Below are 27,193 nucleotides of genomic sequence, written 5' to 3'. Positions count from 1 at the left end.
CTGCTGGCGTCGATCACTCCCCACTCCCTCCAGGGTCTTCAAGGTGCACCCCTCTCTCCAGGAACCCCCATGTCTTCTGTCTAGACCTCCTGCCTCTCGTACGGAGGGAAGTGGAACTGGGAGTGTGTCCATGGAGACCGGGTTCCAGCCCTGTGTGGCCTGGGCCAAGTCTGTGGGCCTCTCCGGCCTTTGCATCCTGACATCAGAGTTCAGCGGGGGCAGGAGATCTCAGGCCCCTGGGACCCTCGCTGTGGGCAGCTCCTTCCTCAGGGTGCTCCTCGTTTCCATGGCGCCCAATGCTGGCCTCAGTCTGTCAGCTTGAGGCGTGGGCTTCAGTGGGGCTTAGCCAACTGTCCCTTCCCACTGCCAGCCCTGCGGGCAGACCTGGTCCTGGCCAGTCTGTAGGCAGGAGCACATGAGTTTGTGGGCATCTGTATCTGAGTCATTCCCCGCTCCAGGCTGGCAGCCCCTTGTGGCCACGGTCCAGGCTAAGGGCAAGGGGCCTGGCCCAGGACAGCACTGGCATGGGAGGGAAGAAGGCAGGGAGTGGCCTGATCCTTCACAAGGCCCGCGGGCCCCAGATTCCTGGTTCACAGAGATGCCGTCTTCTCTAGACAATTGTGTCAAGGTGAGGAAGGTAGAGTCTGGGACCAGCCTGCCCAGGTTCAAATGTTGCCTTCACCACCTTCTAGCTGGGTGATCTTGGGAAAGACAAGTTTTCTGAGCCTCAGTTTCTTTTTCTGTGAGCCATGGGAAATGAAGACCTTTCTGCCTGGCTGTAGGGAGGATTAAGCCAGTTACCATCAAGGTGGTGCCTGGTGTGGAGTTGCCACTGCTGTTATTTTTATTACAATGGAGAGGAAGTCCACCCGGGGATTCGGAGAGAAAGGGAATGAAACCGAATTGCACTAGGCCAGCTCAGGCCCTGCCCACTGCTGGATCCCGAGATGAGAGAAAGAAGCCCAAGCTGAGAGCCTTGAGTTCAAATTGCTGTGAGCCCCCGATCTGCTAAGATTTGTCTTTCAGCTCCCTTCTTTGGGCCTCAGTTACACCTTGATAAAATCCAGGGTGCTCTAGGATCCAGCTTACCAATTCTAAGGGCCGGCCCAGGTTTTCAGGCAACTTCTTGTTTGTGATTGTCCTCCTGAGCTTGGAGGTGGCTGGGCCTATGGAGCAGCCCCACAGAGCCTGCAGTTTTTGGGTCTCGGGCCTCCCCTTGGCCTTTCCCTAAGGGGATGGGGGAATGACTGCCTGTAATTGGCAGGAGGGTGGAATAGGGGCCTTGACTGAGGGCTGGCAGAACTAGACTCAAGCCTGGCAGGTTCCCTGCGGTCTCTCCTGGCTTCCATCTCACACGCGCCAACGGCTCCATTTTCACTTGACCAGGCTGCCTCAGCGACCATTAGTCCTGATGCCAGAGCCCAGGAGAAGCCCCTAGCAAGGGCTTCAGGGCATTTTTGAGGGAGAAAGGAAATAATTAACTGGTCTTTATCATATCGGTTTGGTGGGAAATCTCCCCTGCTTCTTGGGAGCAACACACCCCACTGTGACCCCAAGCTGGGCAGGTGGCATTTGAGGTCAGTTCAGAGCCAACCTCCTTGTGGTTTCCCTTCACCCAGGCAGGGATCCCTGGAGATGCAACCAGCCCAGAGGAGAAGAAGACCGACGGCATTAGCTTGTTTGACTTTTATTTTTAAACAGCTTTATTGCGATATAATTCACATACCATACAATTCACTCGTTCAAAGTATACAATTCAATGCCTTTAGTATATTCACATTGCCAGTCCATTACCACAATCAATGTTAGTATCTGTTTTCTTTATTTTATTTTATTTTATTTTATTTGAGACAGAGTCTTGCTCTGTCGCCCAGGCTGGAGTGCAGTGGCATGATCTCAGCTCACTGCAACCTCCGCCTCCCGGGTTCAAGTGATTCTTCTGCCTCAGCCTCCCGAGTAGCTGGGATTACAGGCATGCACAACCATGCCTGGCTAATTTTTTGTATTTTTAGTGAGACGGGGTTTCACAATGTTGGCCAGGCTGGTCTCGAACTCCTGACCTCAGGTGATCCACCCGCCTCAGCCTCCCAAAGTGCTGGGATTACAGGCGTGAGCTACCCTGCCCAGTCCAATGTTGGAATCTTTTCATTACTCCAAAAAGAAACTCCATGCCCCTTGACCATCCTCTACCACCCCCCAAGTCTTCAGCCCTTCCAGTGTTAGGAAACCTCTCCTGATTTTTTTCTCAGCAGATTTGGTTTTTCTGGAGACTTGATGTAAATAGAACCATCGACTATGTGATCTTGTGACAGAGACATCACTAACTCTGAAGTCAAGCTGCCTGGCTCCCTTCCCGGCTCCCCTTGCATTTGCTGTGTGATCTGAGGCAGGACAGGCAATGTCTCTGAGCCTTGGTTTGCTGCTGTGAGATAGACATGGTGGTACCCAGCTCTCAGGGCAGTCCTGTGTGTGGGGCCTGCAGACTGCCTGACGTGTCATGAGAGTCGGTCAGCAAGGCCACCGTCATGATTGTTCATTCATACAATGCCCAGAGGATTCCTTTGAACATGCTCGGGCTCTGCTCGTTTCTGAGGCTCAAGCTGCACAGGACACCGTTCTCATTCTCATGGATTTGCAGCATCAGAGGACACAGACACAAGCAAGCAAGAATAATGCTAGTGCCTGCTTGGGCTGGGGGAGGGGCTAGATCTGTTCAAAGATGAGCAAAAGCTTCAGGGAGGAGGTGATGCTGGGGCTCAGGATGCAGAGGTGAGTAGATGTTTGTGGAGGGGAAGGAGCTCCAGGCAGAGGGAACAGCATGAGTCAAAGTGTGGAGGTCTGAAGCCACATAACGGACTGGGAGAGGTCACTGAGCAGCTCCAGCCCCACGGTTATCTTGAATCACAGGGTGGGAAGGGGGAGGGAAGCTTCCCACCCTCTGGCTGAGCCATGGTCATTGTGTGCAGTTAGGAATGAAAAAGTATATAGATTTGTGTTAGTTTTACGTGCCCTTTGACCTTTCCCGTAATTAACTGCTGGGCCCACTTCTGGCATTGTCTCTGCAGAAGGGAAACCTGATCGATGGATGCCAGGGGCCCTCAGAGAGCGGGTCTCATTACTCAGTCATTACAAACCCAGAGCTTAACCCCGAGCCACCGGAGACAGGGGCTTAATCCTTCCTGCTAGGCAGCCCAAGAAACTACCTTCCCTGGAGCATAATTAGCCAACAAACTGGATTAAGATTTATTCATCAATAAGGACTCAACTTCCTAAGCCATACATCTCTCCCCGAATGGTTGCCTGATCTAAGGAGGGCACGGTTTTTCTTAAAGCCTCCAGACAAAGGAGAGGACGTGCTAGCGCCCAGCCAGGAAAGGGGTCTTTGTTAGAGCGTTTGGTCTCCACTGTTCTTGAGGAATGTCTAGAAAAATGCCAATTTCAGGGGGAAATGAGAAGACATTTTCAGTAATGATCTCCGAGAGTAGAGAGTGGGATGCTTTAAAAATACTTAATTTTGAGAAGGTTTCTAGTCACTCCCGATTTTGAGGAAAATACCCTAAAATAGTATTAAAATAAAATGAAAAGGCTCTCTGATTCATTGCAATAGGATCTTTTAGAATCTAGACACCACAGAGTAAATGTATATTTTATGAAGCAGCAAGAATCAATTTTGAATTAAATGATTAAAAAAAAAAAAAACACCTCACCCTATATGGGTTCCAAACCTGCGTTGCTGGCACGGAAGCACAGCCATGGGGTTGTGTGTGCGCACACTGCCTTTCAATACACAAAAAGCGGAGCTGGGTGACCTTTCAAAAATTCCATAATGAGCAGTTCTCTGTGCTGCTTTTCTCTGCTCTATTAGATGCTGGGAGCTGTCTTCTGTTGGGAATTGAGTTTTCATTAAAAAAAAAAAAAATCCAAGCAGGGGAAGGAACAGGGATGCTTGGAGTGAATTGCTGGACTTCTCATCTCCTGTGTCAGGGCTCTGAAAGCTGCTCAGATCTTTTGTCCTGCCACTTTCTCCATTCATGTGAACCATCCCTGTCACCACCCCTCCTCAACCTCAAGGGTAGGTACAGATCTTGGAAAGAAAAGTAATAATACCCATGAAATCTCTTCCCCACTTTTCTCCTTAATGACTTTTTGGAGCATGAAACACTTTTTTTTTTTTTTTTTTTTTTTTTTGAGACGGAGTTTTGCTCTTGTTGCCCAGGCTGGAGTGCAACGGCGCAATCTCGGCTCACCGCAACCTCCACCTCCTGGGTCCAAGCGATTTTCCTGCTTCAGCCTCCCGAGTAGCTGGGATTATAGGCATGTGCCACCACGCCTGGCTAGGAGCATGAAGCACTTTTTTAAAATATTCATCTCACACACCCCAAGGATGTGGCTCCAAATGCGGGAATAGAGCCTGCACTTGAATGCAACCACTGGCTGGGGGCCTGAAGACAAGGTCCTCAGCGATGCTGAGTCTCAGCCTCTTCTGTGTGACAGCAGCTCTTACCCTGGCCTCACACACACAGCTGCCTCACTCCAATCTCTGCCTTCATCATCCCACGGCTGCCTTCTCTCTGTGTGTCTGTGTGTCTTCACATGGTATGCTTCTCCCTGTATGTCTGTGTCCAATTTCCCTCTTCTTAGGACAGCAGCATTGTATTAAGGCCCACCCTAATCTAGTATGACCTCATCTGAACTTGATTACATCTGCAAAGACCCTACTTCCAAGTCAGATCACATACTCTGGTCCTGGGGGTTGGGACCTCAACATATCTTTTTGCGGAGACACAATTTAATCCACAACAGCCCTTTAAGAATAAACATCCATAGAGCTGTGCTCTGTCCCCTCCATTGCTTTACTATCTCCCCGCTCCACCTGCCTGTTTCTCGTTCTCTGGCTGTCAGTCCTGAAAAAGTGGTCTGAGCCTGATGAGTGTCTTGGAGGTCTGTGGTGCCTCTTCCAGGGGCGGCGACTCCTGGATATGTTTTTATAATAATAAATCCACTTGCTTTGGCAGATTTTTTTAGCTGGTTTGTTGGTGTGTTTATCTCTTAAGTATTAAAGGAGGAGGCTTACATGATTTTAGAACAAAATTTCAAGGTACAAACATGGAAAATCAGGGAAGGTTTGGTTTAGGAGCCGATGTCCTCCATCCAGGACACTGGGAGGTAAAGCTGGCTGCCACAGCAGGCCTGGGGATTGGAGAGGAACTGGTTGTTCTGAGAGATGCTCAGTCTGGGAGAACTAATTGGGGATGGATTAAGGAAAGAAATGCAAGCAGCAAATATCCCTGCACTCTCCAGCCCACTGGCAATTACTGTGGCCTACCTTATGGGGAGTCAAAGGCAGGAAATGGCTACAGTTGTTTTACTGACTATTCAACGATATCTTTATAATGCCTTATGGGTATGGTGATCAGATAGTTTATCATTTTAATAATGAAAAGGTTAATAACTGCTGTTAATAATTACGCCCTGACAACAGGCATAAACTGGTACTGTGCCAGGAAAATTAAAGTGTATGATATTCTCTAACTAGGGGAAGACATCCCCTAACTAGGTCTGACGTTTCTCAGACCTTACCACCATTAAAATAGCCAGTTGGATTACATCTTATAGATGCAGCAACTCTATAACTGATTGTGTTTCTTTCTTTGTCTTGGCATTTAGGAAGCTCACAGCCCACCTTCTGTCATTGTGCTACAGTTATCAAATGTGTTTTTGTATATTTTCACCAGCTTTATCTTATTCTTCAACCCTCATTTATTTTTCTTCATACTAACATCTTATTCTATTAGAAAAAATTGTTGTATGTATTTTGTAAGCTGTTTGGAGGGATATTTGAAGGAATCAGTGAGTTAATAGAAGTTTGGATGGATGAATGGGTAGGTAGGTGTTTGAATGTGCGTGTGTGTGCATGAGCGTGAGTGTACATGTGTTTGGATAGAAAGGTGGGTATTTGAATCAATGAATATACAGATGAGAGGATTCCTCATCTGGATGGATGGATGGATGGATGGATGGATGGATGGATGTTTAGATGGGTCAGTGCTTAGATGAATGGAAGGATAGGCATCTGGTTGAATATTTAGACAGATGGATGCATGCATGCGTGTTTGGATGTATGGGTGAACATTTGACTGGATAAATGGATGGGTGAATAGGTGATTGGAGAAATGGAAGGGTGGTCAGCACACTGGATATTTAGATGGATAAATTTTAGCACAAATAGATAAATGGAAGAATGGTTGAGTAGATATTTGAATAGATAGGTTGAGGGTGAGTAGATGGATGGATAGTGGAAGGGTAGATGGGTGTTTGGATGAAAGGATGCATGGCTGGCTGCCTGGTTATTTGGGTAGATAGGCATGCACACATGTGTGTATGTGTGTATGTGTATAGACAGATGCAGAACAAGTAGAAGCATAGATGGGTAAATGGGTATTTGGATGATTGGATGGTACTTTCTCAGTACACAGTATAAATGTGCCAAGGGTGAAATATTGTATCATGTATAAAGCATTTTGTCAATGACTGGCATGTCACAGGCATTCTAACTTATTAGAAAGGACGTGGGCTTCCTAGACCGAAAGACCTTGGTTCTGATCCTTGCCCTACCACTTACTATGTGACCCTGAGCAATTATCAAACTTCTCTGCACTTTGGTTTGTTCAACCATAAAATGAAGTTAAAACCCCTACTTCCGAATGTTGCTGTGAGAATTAAAAGGGCTGGTGTATATTTCAGGAGTAGATACCTCCTTCTGAGGTACAAGATGAGAGAAACTTCTTTTACCCAAGCATAGAATAAAAGTCCTTTTCCTCAGTCTGATTGATCCAACCTAAGTCACCTACCAACCCTGGGACCAACAGCAATTGCTAGTGGCACGTGCTGTTTGGATAAGACTGTGAAGTCTCCACCCCCAGAGTTAGGACCAGGCCAGCTTCCCCCTGAATCACCTACTTGAAGGAGGAAAGGAGGGAGGGAACAGTTTGGGGGCTGCTGAGTCAAATCGGGTGTGAGGTGATACTCATGCTGACAGGTAGTGAAAACAAGTGGCCAGTGGGCAGACTGTAACGATATTAAGGGTGTAGAAAAACCACGCGTTGGTAGCTGATTTGATGTTAAGGAAGCAGTGGAAGGAAAACGATATTCACCGGGATGAGGAACCCCAGGTAACTGTAGGTTGATGAGTTAAAGTTGAGCTTTGTTGCCTTTGGAGTACCTTTGGAATACCCAGGGGAAGAGGTGGTTGCATTAGTCTATCTGGGGCTCTGGAGAAAGGTCAGGGCTGCAAACAGAGACTGGGAAGTAATCAGTATCTCTCAGTTTTTTAAAATCTATGCCGGACGAGGTGGCTTACACCTGTAATCCCAGCACTTTGGGAGGCTGAGGTGGGCGGATCACGAGGTCAGGAGATGGAGACCATCCTGGCTAACATGGTGAAACCCCATCTCTATTAAAAATACAAAAAATTAGCCAGGCATGGTGGCACGTGCCTGTAGTCCAGCTACTCGGGAGGCTGAGGCAGGCGAATTGCTTGAACCTGAGAGGTGGAGGTTGCAGTGAGCTGAGATCGCGCCATTGCACTCCAGCCTGGGCGACAGAGGGAGACACTGACAAAAAAATAAATAAATAAATAAATACATCATAAATAAATAAATAAAATAAAATCTATGTGCCTTTTCAATAAACATAAAATATCACATTCTCCCTTAAGTTTATTTGTAATTTATAAGTGTATTAAATATCAGAATTAAAAACAGCCCAGAGCCAGGCACAGTGGTGTATGCCTATAATTCCAGTTACTAGGGAGGCTGAGGCAGGAGGATCCCTTGAGCCCAGGAGTTTGAGTCCAGCCTTGGCAACATAGTGAGGCCCTGTCTCTAAAAACAAACAAAACAAACCAATTCAAATGAGCTGCAGAATTGAGAACTGATGCAGGTGCCCCTATAGGCAGATTAGGAGAGGACTTCTATCTCTTGATCCTTTGGTGACCCAGCCCAGGCTACTTTGTTCTTCCCTCGCTGTGGCTAGGTGGACACCAAGAGTGGCGGCACGGACACCAAGAGTGGCTGCACAGCCCAGACCCCTTACTCTGGCGCGTTCACTTCTGCTGTTTGTTATCCCCTTTGCTCTACAGCATCTCTGGCAGGCATCAGGGCAGTGCTTACACCTCCAGAGTCAGGGAGCTCACTACCTCCTGCAACAGCTTCTACCTTGCAGACCGGCACTCCTACCCCTGAACGTTCATTGGCCCCATGGCTTCCCCTCACTGTGAGTAGCTCTGCTCTCCAGACCAGCATGGAGAAAGCAAGGAGTTCCGTGTCTCCCTGCGGCAGCTCCTCCAGCAATTGAGGGAAGCTAGGCCTGCCTTCTACAGGCTCTCTTCTTCTACAGGATGGCCCCAGCCCCACTTTCGTAGCTGGAACCCAGCCTCAAAAATCCCTCTTCTACGCTATAGGGGAGTGACCCCGGCTTCCTACTCCATCGTCTCCAGAGATGCACTTCCGGTTCCACTTAGTGCTGCACTTCCGGTTCCGGTTCCAGTTCCCCTATGGGGGACACTTCCAGCCCTCCTCTCTCCCCAGCGTGTCTCGGAGCCTCTGGAGGTCAGGGTGACTGCCGGTTGAGATGAGTGAGGCCAGTGGGGTCTCAGGGGGATGCTGAAGACCCTGCAGAAGAGCCGGCACCACCAGGCTGGCAAATTCTCGCTGTGCCTGGTGCCCTCCCAAGGACGCCAGGTGTGACCGGGGTTAGGCCCCTTGGGCTCTGAAACCCACGAGTTTGAATCCCACGGATTCGAATCCCATTTGTGCCACTTCCTAGGTGTGTGACCTTCCACAAGGTTTTAGCCTCACTGTGCCTTGGTTTCTTCAGTGCTCTTGCAAAATTGGAATAGTGAGAATGGTGCCTGTATCACTGAGTTAATGTGGGACTGAAGAGGTAATGACATGGCCTTACAAGCAGGACTTGGGCGTGGAAGCAGCTCAGACAAGGTTAACTAGGTGTGTTCCTATCATTCTCCAGGGTATCTCAAATCTCTCTGGAACTCCAGAATTGATAGCCCTTTGACCCCTGATGGGAAATGTTGAAAAAGCCTTAAAACAGCAAAAAGGGTGACCTTTATCAAGGCTACTGGCCATTGTTTATGAGACAGGAGCCTTTGTTATAGCAAGGAAGCTGGAGCAGTTGAAATGCAGGCATCAGACACTGATGTGGAAAGACACTGGAGGAGTTAGTGGACTTTTCTTTCATTCCAGAGATTACACTTCTTGGGGATGTGCAGTTAATTTTACTCAATACCCCCTGCTTCAAGAGAGCTAGTTTTCGGAAATTGTACGCTGGCTCCGTGGAGGCAGAACTAGGTGTGAATCTTGCCTGTTCACTGTGGTAGGAACTGGAAGGCACCCCACACATGATTAGCATTTTTATAATACTTGAGTCCTCAGCTCCCAGGGAGGACTGAAGTGAATGCTTGTTGAATCGTCCCCTAATCACTCAGATCCCGGTGGCTTCCATGGTGTTGGGAGAGGGGACCACCAGGCTCTTCTTCTGACACCTCTCATGCCCTTCCTTTTGCAGACATTGACGAGTGTGAGAATGACTACTACAATGGGGGCTGTGTCCACGAGTGCATCAACATCCCGGGGAACTACAGGTGCACCTGCTTTGATGGCTTCATGCTGGCACACGATGGACACAACTGCCTGGGTGAGTGATACAGCTGTAGCCTCTGGGCACACCCTGCCTGTTGCTTTGCTCCAGCTTACAGAGTTGGGAGCCATGGGAAGGTTCTCCTTCCTTTGGCTTCCTGTATTAGTTTGCCAGGGTTGTCATAACAAAATACCACAGACTGGGTGGCTTAGACAACAGAAGTGTATTGCCTCGCAGTTCTGGAGTCTGGCAGTCCAAGATCGAGGTGGGGGCAGGGTTGGTTTTTCGGAGGGCCCGCTCCTCTGTCAGGCTTGCAGGTGGCTACCTTCTTTCTCCTCGTGTCTTCATACGGTCTTCCCACTTTGCATGCATGTGTCTAGTGTCTCTCTGTGTCCTAATCTCTTCTTTTTTTTTTTTTTTTTTTGAGATGGAGTCTTGCTCTGTCACCCAAGCATGCAGTGGTGTAATCTCAGCTCACTGCAACCTCCACCTCCTGGGTTCAAGTGATTCTCCTGCCTCAGCCTCCCAAGTAGCTGGGATTACAGGCGTGCCACCACACCTGGCTAATTTTTGTATTTTTAGTAGAGACTGAGTTTCGCCATGGTTGCCAGGCTGGTCTCAAACTACTGACCTTGTGATCTGCCTGCTTCGGCTTTCCAAAGTGCTGGGATAACAGGTGTGAGCCACCTTGCCCGGCCAGCCACTGCGCCTGGCCCTAATCTTCTCTTCTTATAAGGACACAGTCATATTGGAGTAGGGCCCACTCTACAAACTCCATTTTTAAGTTAATTATCTCTCTAAAGGCCCTGTCTCCAAATACAGTCACGTTTTGAGGTACTGGGTGTTGAATTCCTTCAACAAAGGAATTTTGAAGTGACACAATTTGGCCCATGATTTACCTCCATCTTCTCATGGTCCAAATACATTTTTAAGCCAATTGTATAAAATTTATAAGAGGCCAGGTGTGGCAGCTCACACTTGTAATCCCAGCACTCTGGGAGGCCAAGGCGGGTGGATCACCTGAGGTCCGAAGTTCAAGACCGGCCTGACCAACATGGCGAAACCCTGTCTCTACTAAAAATACAAAAATTAGTTGGGCGCATGCCTGTAATCCCAGCTATTTGGGAGGCTGAGGTAGGAGGGTCACTTGAACCCAGGAAACGGAGGTTGCAGTGAGCCAAGATCACACCATTGCACTCCAGCCCGGGCGACAAGAGTGAAACTCCATCTCAAAAACAAAAAAATAATTACAAGAGTAGTCCACATTTGCTGGATCAAATTGGAAAATTGTAGAAGAGTAGGGAGAAGAAATTGGCAGGCGTCTTAGTTGTGCTGGTGTGTTTTCTATCAGTCTTCCACCTGCATCCAAGTGTGTTTTTACCATAGTGGTGATCAGATAGTCAGCATGCATTTGCCCTTTGCTGTTCCCTTTAATATCATGCGTACCTCAGGCATTTTGGTTTTCTTTTGAGACAGAGTCTTACTCTGTCACCCAGGCTGGAGTACGGTATGGCTCAGTGCAGCCTTAACCTCTGGAACTCAGGTGATCCTCCCACCTCAGCCTCCAGAATAGCTGGGACCATAGGCACATTCCACTGCTACTGGCTAACTTCTGGGTTTTTTTGTAGAGACAGGGTCTTGCTATATTGCCCAGGCCTCTGGAACTCCTGGGCTCAGGTGATCTGCCCACCTCGACCTCCCAAAGTGCTGGGATTACAGGCTTGACCCACCACCTTACCTCAGGCATTACTTCAGGTATTTTTATGTGGCCCCTGTTACCACTATTTTTCTAGTTGCCCCACAGTCTGATAAATTACTGATAACCTGTATCAGTTTCCTGGGGCTGCCATGACAAAGTAACAAACTAGGGCTTAAATAACAGAAATGGATTCTTTTGGTTAGGAGTCCAAACTCAAGGTGTGGGCAGGGTAGTTTCTTCTGAGAGCTGCAAGGGATCATCTGTTCCAGGCCTTTCTCATAGCTTCTGGTAACGTCAGGGATTCCTTGGCTTATAGATGGCATCCTCCCTCTGTCTTCACATTGTCTCAGCTCTATGTGTGTCTGGCTCTGTGTCCAAATTTTCCTTTTTTATAAGGACACCAGTCATGTTGCATTAGGCCCACCCTAACAATCTCATCTTAACCTGGACATCTGCCAAGACCTTATTTACAACAAAAGTCACATTCACAAGTACTGGGAGTTGCGAATCCAACATCTTTTGAAGGGACATAATTCAACCTGTAACAGAGGGAGTTCAAAGTCTGTCACAGAAGAACAATATCTTGTCATGGGAAACAAGTAGCTCTCAAAGCAGACATGTCTGTCCCCAAGGCCCTCTTTTGCCACTGGCTGCTGGGTAACCAGGGCACAGCAACTGGAGCCCAGGGGATATGGGTGTGGATTTGGCAGGAGCATGTCCATAGATACATTATTGATTGTCTGGGTCTCAGGCCCTTGTTGGTAGAGGGAGGCTATGAGAAGCAGCTTCCTCACAGGGTTGTCGTGAGCAGTGACTGAGATAATGTCCAGATGGCCGAGAAAAAGGCTCAGCACAGGGGACTCTCAGCAGCCGAGAACTGTTACTATCTACATGGTGTCTGAGCCTCAGTCTTGTCCAGTCTCCAACAGGGATAACTGCATAATCCACTTCCGAAGATCACGTGTGAGGATGAGGTGACAGTGTGAAGTGACTAGCCCCTATTAGGTGCTAAATAGTCAACACAGGCATTGCTACTCCAGCTGACTCGGCTGCCTTTCTGTGGTTAGACGTTTAGATTGTTTGCTTTTTTGTTTTTTAGCATGAGAATCCAGAGGTGGTTCTGGGCATAAAACATTTTTTTCCCCTGTTTTCCCGATTGTTTCCTTAGGAATGCTTCACAAAAGTGGAACCACTGGATCAAACGATCATTTGGTTTTTTATGGCTTTCTAAAAGGGCTCAGCAAACCTTCTGTTGTGCCAGCTGGTTTGTGGGTGTGTGGTAGAGGACACTGGGTGTCCTGAGTGCTCTGGAACTTTCCCTCTTAATGGGGTGTTAGCCTTAGACCTGCCTGCCTGTTTTTGTCCAACCCATGTTGGATGTCAGATAAGTTTGTTGTGGAAAACATCTGTGAGCATGTAATTACACCCCGAATAAATACCCAAGTAGAGGTCCGAGCAGCAGGTTATTGAAGCCCAGAGAGGCCTGTGAAGAGCTACCCGTGGATGCAGTGAGTGTGGGGGTAGAAGCGGGGCTAACTCCCTAGGGGTCTTCAAAGAGAAGGTAGCGTTGAGTGGAACCTCCAAGGTTGGGGATAAGTTTGGTAGGCCAAGGGCAGAGCCTACATAGAGCTGCAGGTAGCCCCTGAGGCTCAGCTCCTGGTGCGTGCAGGGAGCAGCAGGTGTGGGGCTGTGGAGGTGAGCGGGGCATTGACTAGATTGTGAAGAAGTGGGACCACACAACGTTGATCATGCCAGATGCCAGGTGAAGTATCTTCCAAGAGTTATCTCATTTAATCCTCCCAAAACGTAAGTGCTTGGCTTTCTTAGTTGTTTGCTCCATTTTCAAATGATAGAGAGAGTATGTTTTGGGCTCTGATTAGTCAGTGAAGACAGAGCCGACAGTCCCTGTGGGACAGCCAGTTAAAAGCAGGCAATATCACCCAGCGGCCAAGAGGAGAGACATTGGGAACTGCCAGTTTGTGGCTTAAATTCTAGCCCTTCTCTATCAGCTGTGTGACCTTTGGCCAGTCACTTTACCTCTCCATGCCTTAGTTTCCTCACTTGAAAAATGGAAGGCATAGTCCCTATCTGGTAGGGCTCTTGTGAGGATTAAATGAGATCATGGACGTGGAGCATGTAGCAGAGTGTCTGGCACCAAATACTCAACATGTAACCAGCATTCATCTGGTCATTGGCTTCCAGATGAGATGTGTTGATGTGGAGTGGTTTGATGCCTCCAAGACCTCGTGGGGACCAGTCCCCACCATGTGCACTCCCACGGCTGTGCCTGACACGTGGAACTCTCCTTCCAGCCACTGTACTCTTACCTGTGCAGAACCACCTCTTTGTAAATGCCCTGTTCTTGGCTACAGCAAGTACTCCCAGTGTCCCCAGAGCCTGACGCCGGCAGCCTGCAGACTAGCAGTGAGTCTGTGTGGGCCTTTGTCTCAACAACATTGTTTTCACAATGGATTATGTTTACACTGATTAATTTAAAAGAACTGGGTAAGGTTCCCCCCCTCCCCCGCCCCACGACCTCTGAGCACAGATTGCAACCTCATGCGGCTCTAACTTGCACACACAGCAGCCAAGAAAAGGCTCTCTCTGTTGCTCCTCTGCCTTTAGCTGAGGGCAGACCCTTCCCAACAGAGTTCTTTCTGTTCAGGCTTTCTCTTTCTCAAGACAAAACTCCAGCTCTAGAGAAGCCGGACCTTGGTTCCAACAGGCATCAACCCATCCTGACCATGTGACCTCAAGCTAGTTAACCGACTTCTTGGAGTCTCAGCTCCCTCATCCATGAAACGCTGTAAGAACTAGAGTAACTCGTACTCTAGGATCATGGGGCTTAATCAGTGTTGGCAGAAATAAGTCATGCTGTAAGAGTCAGCTGGGCTTGGAGTTTGAAGATTTAGGCTCAAATTCAGGTGTCACCGCTCATGAGTTTTATAGTTCCGGACCTGTTCCTCTAGCCCACCAAGCTTCAGTTCCCCTGACTATGAAATGGGTCAGTAATACTTGTCTCGGAGGGTCAGTGTCATGATTAAATCTGAAAGGAGATTGTGCAGAGCTTGTGTACAGATGTAAATTCTGTGTGGGTGCTGGATATTGTCATCATTTTCCAGCAGAGGCTTCAAGCTGGCAACCCACAGTCCCCATCTGGCCCACAGACATGTTTGGTTTGTCCCCATGGTGGTATCATTTGTTCTTATTAAATTATTTGTCAACACTTAAAAATTAGGGGTTATCACATTAAAAAATCAATATTTCTAGCATCATTCCATCTCAGCCACAGTTACCCAGCCCCTGACATTTGCGGGACTTGGGACAGGAGTCCAGATGGAGGCCCCTATCCCACATGGCTAAAATATTAAAGTAATTAAGAAGCTCCCAAACAAGAATGACTCTGCCTCATCTACCTTGACAGATATTCCTAACTAATGACCTAGAAGCTAGACTGGAATTTAGAAGACTGCTTGGATTTTGCACCAGAAAGTGGTAGCGTGGGCAATGCCTGCTCCCTCTCTGCCTGTCCCACCCTCGGCTCCACCCCACACCATGACGAGCCTCAGCACACCCTAATGCAAATGTGCAAGCTTTGGCCATTTACCCTGAAAGCAGCCACCTTTTGCCTAAGTCTTACTCAGGCCTAAGTGTCGTCTGATAGGCTTAGGACCATTTTGGGGGAGTTTTAGGGTCCTAAATACCCAGCATGTAATGTGGAGTGGTAGGCGTGTGTTCCAGGTGCTCATGACTCCCCTTTGGACCCCTTACTCCATGGTGGCGGGGGCGGGGGGGTGCTGCTGCAGCCACAGGAGAGGCAGAACAGGGACCCCCAAAGTTTGGGGGCCCAGGGCAACAGCACTCTCGCTCACATCTCACTGTGGTGCTGGCAGCAGCTAGAGTGAACTACACCGCAGCTGCCTGCTTCAGAGGGGGTGTGTACTCTCTTGTTCGCCACAGTCTCCACCACTCCCTATTACTTGCATCCAGCTTTGGCCATTTAACTACCTGCTTGAAATTGTGCTGCCTGGAAATGTTTGGAATTCTTTGTGCTGCCTGACAAAGCTTCCTGCACAAGGTTTTGTCCCCAGTGGGCATTTGGTGGCTGTGAGTGGCCCACTGAGTTGTTGGAAGGTTCTCTGTCTTCGCTGCCTTGTGCATTCTTGGCTGCCTCTGGGCAGTCACTAAACCTCACCCCACAGCCCATCGCCCATCAGGAATAGTTAGGCCTGTTCGCACCTCTTCTGTTTTGTCTCAAGAAGTCTGGGTCAAGAGTCTTGTCCAGTTGTAACATTCCTCTCTGAACCACCACTGAATTCCTTAGGGATGGGGGCTGGGACAAAACCCTGATCACCTTAGAAATAAACAGGCCAGTTTGAAAAGTGTTCTGAGCTGATTAGGAGAAATGAGGCTGATGGCTTACAAGTTATTTTCTTGCCTAAGTTTTCATAGTTGAACCTTTTCTTTTCTTTCGAGTAAGCGAGGTTATTTTCCTGTGGAGATGGCCTGCCTGTGACTGTGTCCTGGAGGGTGGCCAAGTCTGTCCTCTGGGGAGCAAAGCCCTCACTCTATTTGACATCTTTATTGAGGAATTTCTCAAATATAACAGAAAATTACACCAGAGGGAATTGAAACCATGATGAGATCTTGCTCAACCCCAAATGGCTGCTTTTAGCTGTGTAATTACTTGAAATAGCAGTAGTTCTGTTTGAAAAATATTATTCCAAACTCCATGCAATTGGACAGCAGAGCAATATTTAGGCTAATAGAATAAGATTGTTTTCATCTTAAATTAAAACCAGCAGTGGATAATTTCTTCCCGTCTCCACAAAGCAAGGCTCCTCTTTCTCTAAAGCCATTAGTTCACTTAGCCAGATGTTTTCTTCGACCCCGATCTTTACCTTGACTTACTGAAAAATACGTCTCTCAAGTTGCTCACAGTTTGAATTTTGGACCTGCCTCTCGGCACTTTTTTTCCCTGTTGAAGAGAAGTCATCTGTATCCAGGTTCAGAAGCACTGATTTATTAGCCAGCTCTCTCCATTTCATTAACATTTATTGAGCACCAACCCTATGCCCAGCCTTGTGCAGGGTAGACCGTCCTACTTGAGTGAGATTCGGGAGCTTTGGTTGAGTCTCCTGTGTGCCTGGATTTGCCCGGGATGCTGTGCTCAGTTCTCTTGTTAGTGCTCACAGCATCCAAAGACATTAGTGTCTTCTTTTTACAAACGAGGAAACTGAGGCCTAGTGAGGGGAAGTGACCTACCCAAGCTCACACAGACAGTAGGTGGTAGAGCTAGGACTAGAGCCCAGGTCTGGGATTTTGCCAATTTCAGCCTGTAAGCCTACCCTGCTGCCCACCCCCGCCCCATAGTGCCCAAACTGCACCAGCTCCAGGAGGCTGGCCAGGGCCTCCTCGTTGTAGGGTGTTAGATATGCACGCCTGTATCTATCCGTGAGTTTGGGAGTCACTGAGAGCATCCAGAAATCCCAGCACGTGCCAGGCCAGGCACAGGCAGGGAGTGTGCTGAAGGGCGAGCGGGCATCCCTTGCTCTAGAGAGCTCATACCAAGGGCGCCTCCACCCCATAGCTCATTCAGCCTCCTTGGGCCAAGGGCAGAGCTTGTGGCCTTGTTTAGGCACCTCACATCATCCTTGAGCCACCCTTGGGACCTTATCTTACCCCATCCGACTGTACGGAGCCCTCCGCTCCAGCACCCTCCTCTCATGGCCCCCATTGCTTCCACAGCAGCTTGAGACCCCTCCGGCCAGGGCCCCACCAGCCTCCCCCCAACCCCATTTCTCACCCTTGCTTAGCTGTGCCCACTGGGCCAGCCTTCCGTGTACCCGCAGAGTCCTACACAAATCTGTTGACAGACTGCTACTCCCCAGAAGGGATCTGGTGAGGTCCTGCTCATCCTTCAAGCCCCAACCAAACCTCCCCTTGCTCAGAGGTCTGCTGTGACCCACGCCACACAGTTACATCTCCACTGCAGCTCTGTGTCATGGTCCTCTCTTCTTCCCCAAAAGCAGAATTTGTCTTGTTTACCTTTCTGTCTTTCTTCTTGGAACCTAGTGCAGTGTCAGATATATTGTAGGCATTTAGTAAATATTTGTAGAATAAATGAATGAATGGATTTGTCAAAATGCCTTGTAATCTAAAAACCCTCTCACCTAACAAGCCTCTGATTTTGCACCAGAAAGTGGTAGCACAGGCAATGCCTGCTCCCTCCCTGCCTTTCCCACCCTTGGCTCCACCCCATACCACGATGAGCCTCAACACACCCTAACGCAAATGTGCAAGCTTTGGCCATTTACCCTGAAAGCAGCCACCTTTTGCCTAAGTCTTACTCAGGCCTAAGTGTCGTCTGATAGGCTTAGGACCATTTGAGGGGAGTTTTAGGGTCCTAAATACCCAGGATATAATGTAGAGTGGTAGGCATAGGGCAGAGGTAAAGATTAATTAGATGAGATATCTCTCGCAGGGCTCTTAGGTCCATGAGGAAGCCAGAAATATTCACAACTCTAATGAAGGGTAGAAAGTGCTATATTAGGGCCAGGCACAGTAACTCATGCCTGTAATCCCAGCACTTTGAGAGACCGAGGCGGGTGGATCACATGAGGTCAGGAGTTCGAGACCAGCCTGACCAACATGGTGAAACACCGTTTCTACTAAAAATACAAAAAAAAAAAATAGCCAGATTTGGTGGCAGGCGCCTCTAGTCCCAACCACTTGGGAGGCTGAGGCAGGAGAATCACTTGAACCCGGGGGGCAGAGGTTGCAATGAGCCGAGATTACACCACTGCACTCCAGCCTGGGCGACAGAGTGAGACTCTGTCCAAAAAAAAAAAAAAAAGTGCTACATTAGGAATAATACTAAAGCCTTCCACCTAGTATTCATCCATTTGTTTATTCAAAAAAAATTGTTCTGAGCGCCTGCTATATGCCAGACATGGTTTTCAGTGCTTACTATGGCGGTGAACAAAGGCTACAACATCTCCCTGCTTATGAACTTACATAGAGGAGAAAGACAGTGAACATGTGAACATGTAACTCAGTAACTTCAGCCAGGTCAGAGCCACTGAAAAAAATAATAAAACAAATAATGTGATACAAAGTGATGGGGGCAGGGTGACAGCATTGGGTAGGGTAGGATTCCAGTTACTCTTGCTGCATAAGAAACCACCTCAATATGTATCAAGGCCAGGCTTGGTGGCTCACACCTATAATCCCAACACTTTGGGAGGCCAAGGTAGGAGGATCACTTGAGCCCAGGAGTTTGACACCAGTCTGGGCAACATAGCAAGACCCCATCTCTACAGAAATTTAAAAAATTAGCCAGGCATGGAGGTGTGTGCCAGTGGCCCCAGCTACTAAGGAGGCTGAGGTGGGAGGATTGCATGAGCCCAGGAGGTTGAGGCTGCAGTGAGTTATGTTTGCACTGCTGTACTCCAGCCTGGGCGATGGAGCAAGATCCTGACTCAGTAAAACTAAAAAAAGCTTTAAAAAAATATGTATTGAAAAATCACTATGTACCCCACAAATATGTACAATTATTACATGTCCATTTTGAAAAGTAAAATTAAATTTTTAAAAAACTACCTCACATTTAGTGGCATAAAATACTGTTTTGCTCATGAATTCTGTGGCGCAAGAAGTCAGACAGGATCAACTAGTCTCTGCTCCACGGTGTCTGGGGCCTCAGCTGGGAGACTTGAAAGCTGGGGATGACTTGATAGCCAAGAACTGGAATCATCTGGAAGCGTCTTTGCTCACAGCTGGTGGTGGTGGTTGGCTGTCAGCCAGGACACTATGGGCAGCCTCTTTATGTGGTCTTTCCACATGGGCTGGTAGGAGCTTCCACACATCATGGCCGCTGGGTCCTAAGACGACAGAATCCCATGCTTGGCAGTTTTACAGTCTAGCCTGAGAAGTCACCTCCACCAATGAGGGGGGTAACAGAGGTCTGCCCGGGGTAAGGGGAGGAAGCCCCAGTGAGAGGGAGGAAGTACCACATGAAGGTCTAGGGAAGGTCCTCTGTCCAAGCAGAAGGGGGACAAGTGTGGTAGGAACTGTTAGGAGTTTGGGGATGGGCCAGGATGCCTGGAGGATCAGGAGCGAGGGACACAGACTGGAGATGAGGCAACGAGGCGGGCCGGGGCTGGGTCAGGCAGGGTCACATCGTCTCGAAAAAGGGGTTTGGATTTTATTCTGTTACCTGGGAAGCCGTGGGCTATTTTCACCAGGGATTGACATGTTCCAATGGACATTTTAATTTAAAAAGCGCTTCTGGCTGCTGAGTAGAGAGGCAGAGTGGCTTAAGCAGGGAAACCACTGCAGTGGCCTGGGTCAGAGCGGTTGGTGGCTTCGTTCAGGGTGACAGTGGGAGAAGTGGTCGTTGAACTCACAGTGTATTTTGAAAACAGTCGACGAGAGCAGCCAGTGGATGAGATATGAGAGGTACAGGGAGAAGAGAGTCAAAACTGATGATTGGGTTTCCCCGGAGTTTCTAGGGGCTCTGCTGCTGTGGCTGAGATGGGGAAGGCTAGGGGGAGGACAGACTGGGTGTGGGGGTGGACACGGAGGTACAGGACTCAGGTGTCTGTTCGTCTGAGTTCTGTTTGAAATGATAAGCAGCCATCGAAATGGAGATGGTGCACAAGCTTAGAAGTCTGTAGTCAAACCCGGGGGAAAATGTGAGGGTTTCTACATGGCGTCTACATGGCTTTGGAAGCCAGATATTTTAATATTCACTCATTTCGTAAAGATTTCACAAGCACCCGCCCTATGCTGTGCCTTGCTGGGAGCTCACAATTAGGAGAGGTATGGCCTTATTTCGGGCCCTCAAGGAGCATCAGAAATCGATCTGCCTGGCTTTGAACCCTGGATCCATCACTTACTATGTGACCTTGAGCAAGTAATTCTGCTTCTCTGGGCCTCTGTGTACTCCTGCATGAGGTGGGGCTGGTAACAGTGCTTATTTGACAGAGATGATGCAGAGGCCAACGAGATGAGCTTTGTAAAACACATACCACAGTACCTAGCACAGGGCAAGGTCTCAACAGATGCGAATGAGCTAATTAACATTTATTCCTAGTGTGCAAAGCCAGAACACAGTTTAGGGAAAATGGATGTATCCTGGAGCTGGTGAAGGTGCAGGGGGTGAGCCTGGGCCTGGGCCGTGTGGGAAGCCCTTTGCCTGGGCCCTGCTCCTCATTCCTGCCAGATGAGCTGCTGCCCACGGTCCGCTCCCCACCTGCCAAATGCTCTCCCAGCCTCTTGCGCTGGTTCTTGTACTTACTGTCTGTTGACTGAGGGGTCATGTGACATCGCGACTTCAATTTGAGCTCTGCTGTGTTCTTATTTTGTAACTTGGGACACATCATCTCATTTCTCAGAGTCGGAGTTTTGGTCTCTGTGAAATGGGGTCGGTCCCTGTCTGTTAGGATCAGTTGAGGAGATGGATGTGCAAGTGGCACTTGAGGCTGCCAAGTGGAGGGGTAGAAAAGGAGGAGTAGGAGGGGCCCTCAGGGGACTCCTGATGGGGCCTGGAGCCCAGCTGCACCTGGGGGAGGAAGTCACCGGCGAGTGCCCAGATGCTCCGTGCAGGCGCCGCGCTCCAGCTCTCCCTCCGCTGGGCTGATGAAAGGGCCTGCGCCATCGCGGCCTTTTAAAGGAGGCCCTCTTGTCCTGGAAGACAGCTGGAGACAACATGTGGCTCCCTGGAACCCCTAACGAAGGCTCGAGTTGCTGCTGTTTATTTGTCTTTATACTTCAACAGCTCAAATACATTTCTTGCTGGAAAAAAAAATGCTGATCATCTTAATGTAAAACTAAACAGCTTTGGACAGTCATATACTTACTCCATAAACACCAATGTTTTCTAAAGTAAACTCAAGAGGTTTCTTCCTGGTCTCTTTCGTTATGCCCACCTACTACCCCACCACCTTTTCCCATTCTTGGCCCACTTTCAGGTGCTCTAAACACGCTCAGTTGGAGGGATTTGCTGTCAGAGTACAAGACGGATCCAGGCCCGCCTCTCCTCTCCGCCTTCTACAGCTGTTAATCTGAAAGAAATTATTTGGCCTGAGAGAAAGAGACTCCCTGGACAGTGTTGTACATCTTTATAGACTCGCTTCCTTCTTTTCCCAAATCGCTACAAAAAAGGGGAGACCCTCGAGTGGGGTGTAGGGAGGCAGACTGGTTCAGACCTTTGTGTGTTTCGGGGTGGAGTGGCCTTTGACAGCCTCATGCCCATGGCCTGCTTGGGATTGGGTGGGGGGACTGTGGGGTGCTTATTACAGGGGGCCAGATGGTTCTTCCTCCCAGCCCTCTTCTGGCCCAGCAATCAGGGCAGAATCAGTGGCCCACAGAGCAGAAGTCAGGCTCCTTAGGCCACTGACTTGCTGGGAGACCTTGGGAAATGCCCTGCCTCTTTGTGCCTCAGTTTCCCTGTCATGTGTGAAATAAAAAGATGGGATTTGATCAGTGGTTTTCAGATGCTGTGGGGTTTATAGCAGCAGAAATCTTTTTTCCGAAGCGGAATCATGCAGGGGTCTCACTCTGTGGCTGAACGGGAGACAAGACTGGCCACAGTTAGAGCTCTGCTCCCCACGGAGCCTGTCTCTACCTCTGCAAAGTTCCTGGAGCCCCTGGACCTCAGTTTGGAACCCCCTGGCTGGGCTGCTGGGTCAGAGCCCTTCTCCTTCCAGCATCCCGTGACCTGGCAGTGCAGTCGTGTGATTTGGCCCCAGGGACAGTGGCAGCTCAGCTCTTTTCCGTGTCCTCCTTGTCCCAGCAGGATGCAGTCGTTGTCTGCGCAGCTCTCCTTGTTTCTCAGAACTATAATCTCCAGCATGGTGAACACTTTTCCTCTCCATAACCATCCCACCCTTTCCTCCTCCAGGGCGTCCATACACCTGCTGTTCTGCCCTGAGCGCCCTTCCCCAGCCTCCTGATGAACGCTTAGTTTGGCTGGCCCCTACTTGTTCCTCAGGGCTCACTCAGGTGAGGCGTCAACCCCTAGAGAAAACCTCTCTGAGCTGTACAGCCACCCCTAGGCTTCCCTCTGACATGGCCCTGAGCTCCTGGGACTGGCACTCAGGCATCTCAGGGGAGATCTCTCTTCCTTCCTTGGGAATTCCTCGAGTGCTGAGCTCTGGATTGGCCAAGCTCTTTATCCAAGGCCTGCACAGGCCAGGCCCACAGCAGGCTCGTTTGTGTGGTGGAGGATGGGCGGGTGGCAGGGTAACGGGGTAGAATGTTGGATTCTGACCCTCAGGAGGCAAACGACTTGACGGTGGCAGGTGCACAGACCTGCCGTGGGGGTCATCAGCACACTTGGAGCTGGGTAGATGGGCTGGGAAAGTCTCCCTGTCTCCCTCGGCTAGCGATGGCCTGTGACTCCCCAGTCCACTTCTCCATGCCTGGCTCCTTCTGGTCTCTGCTCTAGACACAGGGAGAGCATGGACTTGGGCATCAGACACGTTGGCCTTGACTCCCACTCCCTTCCTAGCTCTCTGCTCTCAGCTTTCTTTCCTGGAAAGGGGCATGCTGGTGTTCCCAGGACGGGGCTCTGGGGATACAGAGAAGGGTGTACGTGAAGGAAGGTGGCACATGGTGGGCCTCAGGACCCTTCACCTGCTCGTCCCTTCCCACTCTCCCTGTGCTTGTACATTCAGGTCAGGGATTGCATCCCTGTATGAGGCCACCTTCCCCTTGGTAGGAGTGTGTGTTCGTGATCCCATCCTCCCTCCACTGGATTGAAATCTGTTGTCACTGTGCCTGGTGCCAGCCCCACCTTTGTAGGTCTCAATTTGGTGGCTTGAGGAAGAAGCCCCGCTCTGTCTCAGAGCAGAGAATACCGAGTCCATAAACAGCAAAGAAAACACTCGCTGCAGACACTTGCCTTCCTCTGTTCCTGTTTGCAGTCCCTGTGCCAAGAGCTTGGTCAGAACTCCAGAAAATAAAAAATAAATAAATAAATAAGTGTCTTGTGAAGGCTCCTTAAAAATACCTTGCCAGCCAAACATATGCCCCCAAACCAGACACGGAGCCGTGGCCCTAAAAGGGGACATTAGCAACAATTAAGGGCGTCTCAACCCAGTCCAGTACTGCGTCTGTCAATAGTCTCGCTTACCTTGGAGCACCCTGGGCCCTGGGTGGCGTTTGGGGTCGCCCTGGACGTTTGCTGGGCCTGGCTGCATTGGGGCAGATGCTGCAGTGACCCTCCTCCCCCAGCACCGGGACAGGTTCCAGCTGTTTATAGTGGCCATTAGCCAGGCCTGTGCATCAGGCTGCCCTGGCACCCCTCCCTGTCACCCACCTCATCCCAACCACATACAGCTAGAAATAGACTGCTGGCAGAGACGCCCTGCGCCTGGCTGGCACTCTTTATTTGTGGGAAGTGGGCAGCCGTGGCAGCAGCCCAGCTGCTTGGCCTGGGGTCTTTAGTAACCTCCCAGGTGCTACTTTAATGATGGGGAGAGGATCCCACAGGCTTGCCCTCCCCTGGCTCATCTGCTGACCGCCAGGGGGTCAGACACCAGTGGAGTCATTTGGGACCCACCCATGGTGGAGGCCCTGCCGAGTGGGACCCTCCCCAGGGCCTGTGTTGCCATTGTGGGGGTCTGGCTTCCTTGGCCTGGCAGCTGGCCCTGCTGACACTGCAGCCTTTCTGTTTCTCCCTGTGCTCCCAGCAAACTAAATATTAAGCCTGTCCCTCGGCACCTCATGCCCTCTGGGCTTCTGCACACACCATTCCCCTACCTGGAGAACCTCTCCCGGCCTGTCCCGGACACCCCAGCTCTTCCTCCTGAGCCTCTTCCCCAGCCTCCCGGGCAGAGGGACCTGCTCCCTGCATTCTGCTCCCTTGCCCTCCCTGCCAACTCTCAGGCCTGCCAGAATCAGACCAAGCTGCAAATGTCTGTTTACTTATCCATCAGCCACACGTGCAATAATTATACAGAAACACTCAGAGAAATCCAGAGAAAAGACAAAATCATTCCCCCATTTCTCACCCCTCCAATAGAGCAAGCGTTTTCATGTCCTGATGTCCGTGTCCAGTGTCACCTGGGCTTGGACAGAACTGTGTGTGGTGGCAGTCACCCATTGAGGTTTATGTGCCACTTCTCCTCCATATTCCAGCAGGACTCTCTTCACTGTTGATGCGGAATCACGTCGCCAAGATGGAATGGAATGAAAGCCCGGGACAGTGTGGGCAGCGGGGGTGATTATCTGGTTGGGACAGCAAGAATGCCCCAATGCTATTCTGTCAGGACATGCCCCGGGTGCCCATATCTGCAGGCGAGGGGCCTCTGAGATTAGTTAGACTGACTCTTGCCCTTAGGGAGCTCCCAGGCCATGTGCAGAAATACTCCCACTATGGTGTCCTTTGTGTAATTAATACTAGGGGTGTGCAAAGGGATGGTGTGGGGTGGGTGACTCGCCGTACCTGGAGTGAGTGGAGGGTCCCCTGGGGGGGGGTGGAGATGGGGTGAAGGGAGGACATTTTAGGAGGGAGGAGCAGCATGTGCAGAGCCTGGAGATGGGAAGGGCTCGGCCAGGGAGCAGAGTGGGTTCAGGGCAGGTAGTGGTGGTAAAAAGGCAGTCTCTGTCAAATGAGCCACATATACCATGTGCTCTCCAGGTCTAAGACCCGGAGATTACACACACACACAGACACACACACACACACGACCAACCGCACTTCTCACCACCAAATGCACCTTTCTCTGCACTGGTCCTCATGTGGCTTAGAGAGATGCCCTCTGCCTGGGTTCAGCCTGCCTGTTCCTGCTTCTCACAGCACACTCTTCTTGTCCTGCAGGGCTCTGACCCCACTGTGGTTAATAGACACTGGTCTCCCAGTGTCCTCACCACCTCTCTTTCCTAGAATGGCAGCTCCCTGAGGGCAGGCCTTGGCCTCGTCTTCCCTGTTTACCCATGCACCAGTGTGGTGCCTTGTACCCCTGCCAAGTGACTGAGTGAACAAATACATGTGACTAATCACAGAAGTTCGCTGGAGATGGATGTGGCCAATAGAAAAGACGGTGGCAGATGAGGCCACCGCAAGTGCAGATGCTGTACGGCAGGAGAGTCAGTCAGTTGTATGCAGGTTAACAGGGGTCCTCAGGGAGTCATGAGAAACAAAAGCTCACAGTCGTTGACCCAGGAATCCCACTTCTGGGGAGCTCTCTGAAGGCAATAATCCCTTAAATGAAAAGGGCCGTAGCTGCCCAGCTGCGTCCTTCACGGGGGAGTTTATTAACAACTGCACGAGGGTGTGGAAGAGGAGCCCACTGCGGACTGCACAAAGCAGCGAGTCAGAAGTGGAGGCAGGGCCAAGCCACAGCACCGAAGGCACTTTAGCTCAGCTCGCCGTGGCTGTGCACAGATCAACTCATTACATTTAGGAGAAAATCAGCTCATGCAAAAAGACGGAAACAAAATAGACGCTCCTGACTGTGGTTCTGTCTGAAGTGTAGGATTGTTGATCAGCTTTTCCACTGTTTCTCAGAATTCCTTATCGGCTCAGAATCTTAAATAATAAAACAGTTTTATTGGTCAAGTGATAGGAAGCCATGCTAGGTTTTTGAGAGGAGGAGAACCACAGACAGAATGTGGCCACAAACTCAGAGACAGGTTGGCCGTGGGGAGGCCTGCGAGCGTGCCAGCACCTCAGCCAAGCGAGTGCCCCCTTTTCCGTGAAGCTTCCTGGCACCCCCACCCAGCCCTCTGCCACTGCCTTCTGTGGCCTGCCGTCTGCCTTTCTCCGGTATGTCAGCTCTGATGAGACAAAACTATTCCTTAGTCCTGGTTGTTGCCACCAGGCCCACCCCAGGGCCTGACAGGGAGGGACTGCTGAGTGCAGGAAGGAACAAGCCCACATGTGGCAGGCCCAGCTGGGGAGCCAATGCAGGGCATGGATGGGGCAGGAGGCCAAGCGGCTGGGATCAGGGTATGGCCACAGGCCTGGCGTGTGCCAAGGACGCTCATGCTCAAGGATACCTGGTAGGTGAGGACAGGTGTACACATGGAGGTTGCTAGCAAGGAGGAGGAAGAGAAGGAACAGCCGCACAGCCGCCTGGCAATTTCACATAGCTTTGGAGGGTGGAAGAAAATGCAGACTTCCACGGGAAGGAATTAGTCCCTGAAGGTTAGAATTCCGACGGTACCGAGGCTGGGAAATGGATGCTGGGAATCAATCAGCTGACTTGGCTGGAGTCTGGCAGGATGAACTGGCCAGAGGACCTGTGTCACCTGGGGTGTCGTGGGAGCTCCGGGGCCCCTCCTTGGCTCGGGGAAGTTTGGTTTTGTTTTTCAACAGGAGTGGGACTTGCCCTGCCGCCCCATCCCCCGGCCTGGAGGTAATCACATGCAGCTGGGCCTGGGCAGGCGCAGAGGCGCTTCATTAAGCGTCCCGTGGAGCGTTTCCTCTTTCTTTCCTTACAGCTTCTCGCTTTGGTTCCATGATTTGTTTGTTTGGTTTTCCTCCTTCCCTCTCTCCAGTCCTCCATTCTTATCCCCATCAAAAGAAATTTTTAAAAACTCCAGTGCCTCCTACAGATGTCCAGCCAGGATCACATTCACAGCTGCACTGTCAGAGGCCTGAGGGGATGAAAGCACCCCGTTCCCAGCCTGGCTCTGTCACTCACTTGCTGGGGACCGTGGGCAGGCTGCACACTGCTTGGAGCTTCCATTTACAAAACAGCTACTGCCCTGGGCTGAGGTTAACTGAGATAACTGTAACAAAGAGTGCCTGACTCTGAGCAGGGGCCCCAGCCGCCCCCTGCCCTGCCTGTGATCTAGAGGTTCAAGGAGGAACTGGCCTTGCCATAG

The 27,193-nt window shown here is 50.1% G+C and overlaps 1 protein-coding gene across 3 annotated transcripts in view; it reads left to right on the top strand.

The window, feature by feature from the left end:
• Window positions 1-27,193, top strand: part of SCUBE1 (signal peptide, CUB domain and EGF like domain containing 1) — a 146,835-nt gene that overhangs the window by 14,723 nt on the left and 104,919 nt on the right. For all 3 annotated transcript variants that reach the window (XM_034948492.4, XM_034948491.3, XM_055105419.2), the window contains exon 3: window positions 9,583-9,711. In XM_034948492.4, coding sequence (XP_034804383.2) covers window positions 9,583-9,711 — 129 coding nt within the window. The remainder of the gene's footprint in view (window positions 1-9,582; window positions 9,712-27,193) is intronic.

The sequence above is a fragment of the Pan paniscus genome, chromosome 23, assembly GCF_029289425.2.
Source record: "Pan paniscus chromosome 23, NHGRI_mPanPan1-v2.0_pri, whole genome shotgun sequence".
Taxonomy (NCBI): domain Eukaryota; kingdom Metazoa; phylum Chordata; class Mammalia; order Primates; family Hominidae; genus Pan; species Pan paniscus.
The sequence above is the reverse complement of the archived record's forward strand: the minus strand, read 5'-3'. Positions and strand labels throughout refer to the sequence as shown.